Raw genomic sequence first — 10,418 nt, forward strand, 5'->3', positions numbered from 1 at the left:
TTTTCGCTGTTTCACCATCTTCGCCGCACATTTTCGACTTTCATTTCGTTTACGTTAATTTACTTTTAGATTATGCTCCAGTAGATGGCGGTTCACACATTTCAGCTACTTCTAGCCCTATACGAAAGTCGTCGAGGAAGACAAACACTGCAAACCGGAAAGCATCGCTGTAGGGGTGAGGAGGGAGGCCGACATCTTTATTTTCCAGTTGATTAGTATGGGAGGACCTTGACTCCAGCTGTTAGAACTATAGTAAAATATCTAATTTAAGGTTCGTTTTTTGTGAAGCAGCATACGAATTCACTAATAGTGGTAAGTTCTGAAATTGTTTAAAGACTATAGATGTGAATTACTAATTATATTTGCTTTTAACTTATTACGGTAATGCAGTCTCCATTTTGTAGACGTCGGTTATGTATTGTCGGCAGTTAGGTTGAGGTTTACAAAATAAATCGGTTTTGTTTGGTTTATCCACAGAAAAATAAGTCGCTCAATTAAGTAAGTAAAATGATCAGTTATGCACTATGTTAGCCGTGGCTGGCTGTAGGCTGCTGTTTTTTCGGCGATGCGTATAATTGTCAAACGTAGCATCCTTGTTAGTTAGCTGGCGGTCACCAGTTCGCCTTAATATCCCACGAAACACTGCTGGAAATGTATATAAAATCTCACAATAATTCTTAAAGCGTGTTTTATTCTATTGGCCTTTTCAGTAAATGAGTACGCTAAAAGTATTAGTATCTGATCGTTTTATTTGGTCGTTAGCTCGGAACTATTAGCAACGACTGGCGACGATTAAACAAATGGAGGATGATTGTGTTTTCTTTCCAATGTGCGTTAAGTGTTTTATCACTCGCTTTGTACATTATTGTCGTCGTCTGTTAAAAATTCAGTTGAAATTCGCCGGGTTTTGGTCAACCTTAATAGGCCAGGTTTTGACGCCGGTAAAATGGTAATGGTTATAAATCAAGCCGTCATGCTAGAGTGTGTATATTAGCTACGTTATTTGGCTACCTTTCTTTAGGAATAGTCTCCTTTATTGCTATCTTTATTTGTAAAATATCTCCCCAGATTCTTTTGAAAAAAATAAGACTGGGTCTTCGGGATCTTCAGAAATGGGAGCCGATAAAAGGTATGTACGTATTGTGCTGCTGTTAGAAAACACAATAATGCACATGGAATCCCACAGTTTTTAGGAGTATGTGATATGAGTGACATTATTGTATAGCATTTTACTATAAAATGTCTGCGTTTCACCAATTGGCCTTTGTCAGCTGCTTCCCAGTTGGTTAGCTGAAAAGGGAAAATGCCTCCCAACACCTCCATGAAGGTTTTGTTTTTATCCTTCATTCCTATTCTATATTGAGCTAGCTATCTGTGTCATGGATAATTCATTGTAAGGGAGCAATTTTGATGGCTGTTGAATGGAAATATGCATCTCTCGCAGATTGTAAACCTGTACAGTTTTGTGGGTGTTTTATATAACAGTATTCTTGTATGATTCCAGCTTGGTTAAACCGTTGAATATGATGGATGGATTCTGATATTCTTACAGTCCAAACCTCTGTGAACCAAAGGGTTCAACTTGTTGAGTCTATACCTGTGACATTTGGTTAGTTGTTTCCATATAAAGCACTAGGAGAGTGATCTGCATGATTTTGTGTACACAGAGTCAGTCGCACAGAGCGGAGTGGCAGATATGGGCCGGACCAATCCAGGGATGATGCTGACTGGCGAGAGAGGCGAGACAGGGACTTGGAACGAGAGTACGAGGCACGACGTTGGGGCGATGAGAGGCGTGGTGACCGCTACGAGGGGGGAGCGCAGTAGGCAGGACAGCCCTGAGGTGAGAATCTCAATTTCTGTGTTGGTAATACTACCCCTTTGGGGGTGGTAAATGTCAGATTGGGACTGTATTTATTCTTTTGTGGCCAGGATTGCTGCTGTCAACTTAACACCGCGAGAAGATCGAAAACCAAATTGGGTTTATACTGTGAAGAAAAGTAAAAACATGATTAACTCATTATGTTGAACATATGTTTATATGTATATACACTCATTATGTGTTATAAGATGATCTGTGTTTGTTGCTTACTCACAGCGAGAGAGGAAACGCCGTAACAGTGATAGATCTGAAGATGGGTACCACTCTGATGGAGACTACATGGACCAGGACTATAGGGATGAACCTGGAGAGGAAGTGGAGAGCAAGACTATCATGCTCAGGGGCCTGCCCCACCAGGTCACTGAGGCAGACGTAAGTTATGCTTTCCCTACCGTTGGCCTTGGGATTACCTATGGTTGATGTCGTATATAAAATGTAATTTTTTTTCTCTGGATCAGGTTCGGGCAGCTATAGATCAATTGGAGGGACCTAAGCCTGCAGATGTCCGGTTGAAAAGGAAGAGGACAGGTGAGAGTCATGAACATATGTCCTCTTCCCAGTTTGACACCTCAGGGCCAATCTGCTTCCATTCAGACTTTTTTTGCCATAGCAAAGGAATGGTCATTTTCTTCCCTCGTAATGTACATTTTGAAAGTAATCTGTATTATAGCTCCCAAATGAGCTTGCTGGGCCGAATGGCCTCCTCTCGTTTGTGAATTTCTTATGTTCTTATGTGTCAAGTGGGGGGGAAAAAGTGATAAGGTAAGTAGGTTTATGCTTTCCCAAAATATTCATCCTATTTTTGAGGGAAACCTGTTGCATAACTGCATGATTGTATAGCGAGGGTGTTTCGGAATGGGTTTCTTGCTATGGCAAAAATTTGTGACATACCCAGATCAAGTCACCCCCATTTTGTTGTTTGGGTATCTGAGTCGCGAAGCAGTTTGTGACAGCTTGATTATTATGCCAACGAACTTTGACTAACACAACTCCCGTCTATATCTGAATGCTGTCTCTAGGTATAAGCCGAGGTTTCGCCTTCGTGGAGTTTTATCACTTGCAAGATGCTACCCGATGGATGGAGACCAATCAGGTTGCTTCACAATCGCCAAGTCTAGATTGTATCTTGGGGATCAGAACACAGAAAGTAGAATGCGAAGGGAAGAATAAACCATGAGGAACTTCCATGGTTTCAAAAGAAAATAAAGCTCAGGGCACCAAGAGCAATGGGTCATTTTGTAACAATGACTCTGTAGATGTTTTCTGGAAGGTCTATTGCTGAAGGTTAAACGTGGACTTCAATGGGATTGCAAAAGTCTCCTCTTAAATTCCTTGCACGTCTTCAACTGTCTTAAACCCCATTTCTGAAAGATCCTGTTTCTGGTGCTGCTACAGGGTTTTCGGTCTTCCACCCCCACCCCCCACCCCCCCCCCCCCAGAAACGTTTTGAGTGAATTTTGCACCTGCTGTGGTGGAAAAAATTGTTCTACGGAACCGTAGTTTAGCTTCGCTGTTATTTTAAGTTGGTTAAGCAGTTTTCTGGATATGTTCTTCACTATAGCTGTTTCGTACTTGTGTTTTTTTTTTTCTTCTTTTCAAGCAGTGTGGGGTTTATATAACACAGGGTTAATGTAAAAACGTGGTACTATAATTTGGATTTTTGTTTTTAATCTTTAGTGAAAATTAAGCTCTAGCCATTTCATGGTTTGCTCTATATTACAACTTCAAGAGTTTACGGATAGGAATATAATATTGAAGCTGTGTGGTATTGAGCAACTTGTTTTAAAATCCTTAATTGTTGTCTTGAAATATTTCCTGGTCTGTGGAGACATTCCTTGATTCTAGGTTCTCACACAATTGACTTGCATATGAAGACTTCCTTGGCTTCTTTTCACACACTGCTCCGGTGCCAGGTTCTGGCCAACCGGCAGCACTCGGGTCCGATACACCATTAGGCTTCTCTTTAGAATGCACACAACCTGTTCAGCTAGCACCTTCCACCTCATTCCTAAAATCCTCATGGGACTCCTTGACTTCCCCTTCCAACTCAACTGGGCTTGTTCTTGCAGTGAAAATTGTCAGACCTGCTCAGCCCATGTTGCCCCCCACCCCTTCCCCAATGATCCGAAATAATTGTGTGCGTTGTCTTCATATTGCAGAAGCAGCTGGTGATCCAGGGTAAGAATGTGGTCATGCAGTACAGTACCCCACGACAGAAGTTTGAAGACTGGCTGTGCAACACTGTGAGTACCTGCTTCTAGCACCAACTGTCATGCTGGCTCAATCGCCAGGTATCTTTGCACAAACAGGTTTTGGGTCCATCCTTTGCATGTATTGCAAATTACCGCTCTTGAGTTTTTAAATGTTTTTTTTTTTTTTTTTATGCTATCTTGTGGCTGAAAAAATATGCATAGTAAGGATTGCTTTCAGGACGGTGTTCCCTTGCGGCTTTAGCAGGCTAAATGCAGCCACTTGGTGGTTTTATGAATAAAAATGATGTAACCGATTGCTTGCAGTGTGGACTGTATAATTTCCGAAGGAGGCTGAAGTGCTTCAGGTGTGGAGCAGCCAAAGTTGGTGAGTAGTGCTGCTGGTAGCCCCCAGGCACACAGGCTGCTGTGATGTTGTGTGCAGTCGCTTAGGTCCCTTGGGCTGAAGTGAGTAGTTGGACAGGTCTCCACCCTGATACCCTAACATCCTGATGGGTCTCAGTGCTCCCTCTCACCAAGGCGTGATTTTTTGGGTTTTCCCTGGTGATGCATTATAGGAACTTCCAAGATGGAAACACCTGCATTGTCACTGTTCTTAGCTCTCGGAAGGTCTGATTTGTTAGTTGACCCTCATGGTTTCTCTTCTAATTTTTTACGAATTGTCTTTGCGTTTTAATAGAAGGTGAGACCACTGCACCCAGCACAGTGACTGAGCCCCAGCAAAGTGGAGACTACTACGGTGACAGTAAGCATGACCTGCTTTCTTAATTTGTTAATTTATGGTTTGAAAAAAAAATGTTTACTGAATGTTTTGTCGCCTGTTAATATGGAATAACTGAGCACTTGATTATAGCTGTAGCTGCTGCAGGTTTTATGTTTGTCGCCGTATGTTATGACTTCATTGTCTCACTGCATTATGACTTCATTGTCTTGATAGCAATCATCTTGAGAAACATTGCCCCTCTTACAACGGTGGAGGCTATCATGGCTGCCCTCGCACCCTATGCCAACCTCTCAGCAAGCAATATTAGACTGATCAAGGACAAGCAGACTGGACAGAACCGGGGCTTTGCCTTTGTGCAGCTTTCCTCCCCTCTGGTAGGCTGGGATCATGCATGTTTGATTTGCCACATTGATTGGAAATGTTTTCTCTACCCAGAACTAAGTAATTTTCTGGAAATGTCAGTATTTGATGTTAATCAGACCTCCAATTCATTTTCCGTCTTACAGTTCCTTGTAAACTTTCCTTCTCTTTTGTAGGAAGCTTCCCAGCTTCTCACCATCCTCCAAGGCCTTCAGCCTCCACTTAAACTCGATGGCAAGACCATTGGTGTGGATTATGCAAAAAGCACTAGGAAGTGAGTTGGCTGTCTTGATTTCAGCATCCTTTCATTGAGCACAGTATAGCTAAAGTACCCATAGGGCAAGAGTTTTATCAGTTACAAGTCAGTTTGCAGAAAAAATGTATTTATAGTAATGGTGGATCCATTTGGCCAGCGACTTCTCGTAATCCTTTGATTTGTGACGGTGTTTTTTGGTTGGGGAGGGGTGGGGAAACCCAGGTAGTTTATTTCTAGTAAATTCTTCCGCTTTGCAGTCACGATGCACTATGAAACTCCATGCTTTTGCCTCTGCTAGGGATCTGGTTACACCAGAGGGGAATCGTATCAGTGCGCTCTCTGTGGCCAGCACAGCCATTGCTGCCGCTCAGTGGTCCTCCAGCCAGGTATTAGTTCATCATTCTTAGAACTGGATAGCATGAGCCCAATGCTGTCAGGTTGCTAACATTTAATTTTTATCAGCCTCAACAGGGTGGGGAGGGAGCACTGGACTATAATTACCTGCAGGAAGGCTTTGCCCAGTATGCACAGGTGAGTACCTGCACTGTTGTGTTGGTCTGTACTCAGGTACTGGTGTCAGTGTTAAGTTCCTCAAAAGGTCCTTTTTTGCTCCAGATTTTTTTTTTTAATGCCAGTGCTGTTAGTTGAAAAGAGGGGAAAAACTACTCAAATGCTGAATAGTAATGGTTTGCATAACTTCTAGTATGGTCAAGAGTACGGTTCATATTACCAGCAGCAAAGAGGACTGGACACCACACGTGGCGATGGGTTACTTGGAGGTAAGGCACAACTCCAGTATCACAGATCGAAGTGAATGTATGAGTTGGTGTCAGGCACAGATGAATGGTGTGGAAATGCAGCAGGTGATTTGCTGATTTGCACTGTACCGTTGCAGCTGCCCCTGGGATTCCAGCCGTCTCTGGAGTGGTGGTCTCTCCAAGCACACAGGTCTTTCAGCCCCATATTGTCAGCCAGCCTGTCACCCAGGTGAGTATCGTGCTTGGAGTCTATCACAAGCTGGAGTTTAACAGCCCTGAAGGATCAGTTACACAAAATTTACTTCTATGCTGTAAATCTTTTAACTTTGGTGGGGGAATAAAGTAGGCTTTAGTTATGCCACGTTGTTCAGGTTCAGCATGAGTTGCAGCTTGAACGCATGAAAATGTAGTGCAAGGTTTCTACTCAAGTTATTCTTTTTTGCATTCCAGGTAGCACAGGCCTCTCAGAACGCAGAGGCAGCTACAGCCCAGTCCGCAACCATCACAGCCGCCGCCACCATAAAAGCTCCTCCTACATTTGCTGCAACCACAGCAACGGCAACTACCGCAGCCCCGTCAGAGAGCAAGACGGGTAAGAGCAGCTACTACTTGTAAGTTCCAATACCTAGAGAGATGCCTGTTTTAGCAAACACCGTTCTGATCCCAGTCTTGAATGGGAACCCAGTGCACTGTTAGTAACACAAATGGCAGAATGCTTTTGCTGTGCAGACCTCGCCGTGGTATGTTAAAATGACTGTGTGGCGATTCTCTACAGCCGTTCCTGACACCTCAACCTACCAGTATGATGAATCCTCAGGTTATTATTATGACCCACAGTCAGGCCTATACTATGACCCAAATAGTCAGGTAAGTGCATCCTGTCAACTCCACCTTTGGCAGTTATACCTAGTTCTGTGCCTGTCAGTTATTTTAAGACTGAAGTCTGCAAATGTTCACTTAGGCTCGCTGTTAAGTTATATTTATCCAAAGTACTTCACATGTTTCACATATAAAATGCTAACCCCTTTATTCAGTATTATTTAGTATTTATCTGTTGCACCAAATCCTGGCCAGTGGTATTTCTTTGTTACAGAGCACTTTTTTCTCTCTCCTCAGTATTACTACAACTCCCAGACACAGCAGTACCTGTATTGGGACAGTGAGAAACAGGCTTACATACCAGCAGCTGATAACTCTGCTCAGAATGCAAATTCCAACATGGCATCAGCCACAGCAAGCAAGGATGCCAAAGAACCCAAGGAGAAGAAAGAGAAGCCCAAGAACAAGACTGCGCAACAGGTAACTCTATCCATTCTTATTTTTTTTTCCCCACTATAACATGGTGAGATTTGACGCTATGCCGAGTGTGACCTCAGTAAATCTCCTCAATTAAGACCGGAGTTGGTGCCTGAACTAGTTTTTCAGTCTGACCTCAAGATCAACAAGACCTTCGCAACCTGCCTCCTTTTCTGTGCTATTAATACATCCATGTGGTTAAAGTGCCTCCGAGTTCTGGGATTAAATTCCATAGTTGGAGGTTTGCTGGTTTATGTGGGTTTGGTCAATCGGATGTGTGTTTCTCCTAGATCGCCAAGGATATGGAGCGTTGGGCAAAGAGCCTCAACAAGCAGAAGGAGAATTTTAAGAGCAGCTTTCAGCCAGTGAGCCAGGAGGAAAGGAAGGAGGCTGCAGCTGCAGATGCAGGCTATTCCCTTTTTGAGAAGAAGGTATCTGCATTTTTTACTGTAGTGCCACTGCAGCTAGAGTCTTCAGTAGTGGCACACATCTGTCTGCTGCTCTGTTTAAGCTTGGGTAAATTTGCATGATTGTCATTTTTAGTAAGTAATAATGAACCCCATAAACATCTTAATATATCAAGTTAATGATGTGGGGACTTTACAGCAGGTTGGGACACTGGAGAAACCCCAGCAACCACAGCAGCCTCTGCCGCCACCACCGCCGCAGCAGCAGCTGCTGGTGGCAGAAACGGTGAAGAATGGAGAAGAGGAAAACTCGGTGAAGGTGAAGAGTGGGGTACTGAAGTATGAATTGGAGGCAAGAAAGTATTACAGATGCAATGTATTATATTCAGAAGCTTAAGAAAATGAGGATGTCAAGCTTATCTGAAGGTTCTGCCCTCCACTGAAGAATAAGCATCCCAAGTGAATTAATTCTTTGTAGTGTAATGCTTGGTGTTCTGAAAACCATTGTGGCATTGTGTTAATTATTGGGTATGTAAAAGTTTCTCGCTATACAAAAATGTACACAAATATTTGGGCAGTGTGGTCTAGTAGCTGCATACAGTGGAGACAGTGACCCTGAGGAGCTGGAGTCTGACCGAGGTGAAGAGGGCACTGACAGGCTCACTGACTGGAAGAAGATGGCCTGCCTGCTGTGCCGCAGGCAGTTTCCCAACAAGGAAGCACTGGTGCGACACCAGCAGCTGTCAGATCTGCACAAGGTACATATTTGGGGTTTCTCTGTATTGCAGGAGCCAGGATTGTGTGCACAACGAAGAGTTCTAATTAAATTGTAATATGAATGCCCTGCATGTTCTAAATACGGTTTGTTTGTTCCAGCTTATCTGCTTTTGGTTTCCTTAAGTAGAATGCTGTGTTCTCTACTCCTGTTCGTTCTTATTCTAGAAAAATCTGGAAGTTTACAAAAGATCTAGATTGACTGAATCAGAACTGGAAGATTTGGAAAGAAAAGAATCTGAGGTACTAGTTGTTGATTAGTGTGAACCACAATCTTCAATTCATGGAAAAAAGACAATTTTCAGTTCTGACCAGTCAAATTCTTGTATAGATGAAGTACAGAGACCGGGCAGCTGAAAGGAGGGAGAAATATGGTATCCCGGAGCCTCCTGTTCCTAAAAAGAAGAAGTTTAGCCAGCCTCCAGTTGTGTAAGTTGACCGTCTTGGATAGTGGCTAGGGGCTTACAAACCTGTAATTATGAATTATCTTGGATTGATGAATAAATTCATGGACTTGGTGGTGGGATTGTTTTGGGTTCTCATTAGTAATTAAGAATTCTACCTAAAAGAGATGTGGCTTCTGTATATGCAGGAATTATGAACAGCCCACCAAGGATGGCCTGAACAGTGACAATATTGGGAGCAAGATGCTACAGGCAATGGGCTGGCAGGAGGGCAAAGGCTTAGGGCGCAACCAGCAGGGCATCACAGCGCCCATACAGGTCAGGTGCAGTAACATTCAAGGAAGGCCTCTTTATGACGTGTCCCCCAGTGGCATTTTGTGGTCCTCATTTGTCCGTTTCCTGCTTTCTCCCATTCTAGACTCAGTTAAGGACAAAGGGAGCAGGCTTGGGGACCAAAGGCAGTTCCTACAGCCTGTCTGCATCTGACACCTACAAAGATGCTGTCCGGAAGGCCATGTTTGCTCGTTTCACTGAGATTGAATGAGCATTTCATCTGCCCTCATCCTTTCCTCCCCTCTACAAAATGGAGTGCCCCAGTAATCATAGGCCTGAAGTGGAGCTGTTCTTTTTGTTGCTGTCATGAGTGTCACTTGGCAGTATTCAATGCCCATGACTGACCATCTGCCCTCAAATCACACATGGATGGAAAAAATAAGCACTCAGAAAAGGAAATGACTGTTAGGATGGTGAGAGATTGGGGAATAAAATGAAGTTCTACTTCTGTATTCTTTGTTGCCTCAACCAAGAAGTTTTGTTTTGGCAGCAGAGGTCACTGTTGCAACTGGATACTGTAAATATATTTGTTTAAAACCTTTTTGTCCTTGATGGAATTTGTGTGCATGGTTAAGAAATGTACAGTTTATATGATTCATTTAATTTTGTACAGAACTAATAAATCACTGCTCACTTTGTTGTGTGATCTACATCTAAGGAGAGTGAAATGTAGAGCACTATGTTGTGAATAAAAAAGTGGAAAATCTATTTTAAATGGCTTTCTGTAGATTTCTAATGGATGTCATCAGGTTCCACGGTGAGTGATGGGCATTTAACAATGAAATGGCAACATGCCTGGCCAGTCTTTTGTTTTGTTTTTGACAGTCTACTTTTAGGGTTCTAGAAAGGATGCTGTTTGAATCTTGTAGGAATGCTAAGCTCCCCGTGTGTGGGCAGTGCTTAACAGGCCTTTCAGGCGCAATGGGAGTCCCTCTTCTGTGGAAGGCCACACTGTCTGCAGGTGTTTGGATTATTTGTAAGCAATAATTTGTGACTGCAGAAAGGGTACTTAAT

At 43.1% G+C, this 10,418-nt stretch overlaps 1 protein-coding gene across 1 annotated transcript; it reads left to right on the forward strand.

Moving 5' to 3' along the window:
* The first annotated feature begins 35 nt into the window (after nt 1–35).
* LOC125745422 (RNA-binding protein 5-B-like) lies at nt 36–10,112 on the forward strand. The gene is given in 26 exon segments (XM_049018311.1): nt 36–312; nt 1,069–1,129; nt 1,668–1,812; nt 1,814–1,843; nt 2,099–2,254; nt 2,341–2,410; nt 2,902–2,975; nt 4,042–4,125; nt 4,399–4,459; nt 4,772–4,837; nt 5,030–5,190; nt 5,353–5,450; nt 5,731–5,818; nt 5,895–5,963; nt 6,136–6,211; nt 6,328–6,419; nt 6,641–6,782; nt 6,966–7,057; nt 7,307–7,489; nt 7,777–7,917; nt 8,093–8,245; nt 8,472–8,651; nt 8,836–8,910; nt 8,999–9,096; nt 9,260–9,389; nt 9,490–10,112. Coding segments are annotated over 25 exon segments (2,607 nt in total). The 5' UTR covers nt 36–312; nt 1,069–1,112; the 3' UTR covers nt 9,616–10,112.
* Nucleotides 10,113–10,418: the final 306 nt, after the last annotated feature.

The sequence above is a fragment of the Brienomyrus brachyistius genome, chromosome 6, assembly GCF_023856365.1.
Source record: "Brienomyrus brachyistius isolate T26 chromosome 6, BBRACH_0.4, whole genome shotgun sequence".
NCBI classification, from domain to species: Eukaryota; Metazoa; Chordata; class Actinopteri; order Osteoglossiformes; family Mormyridae; genus Brienomyrus; species Brienomyrus brachyistius.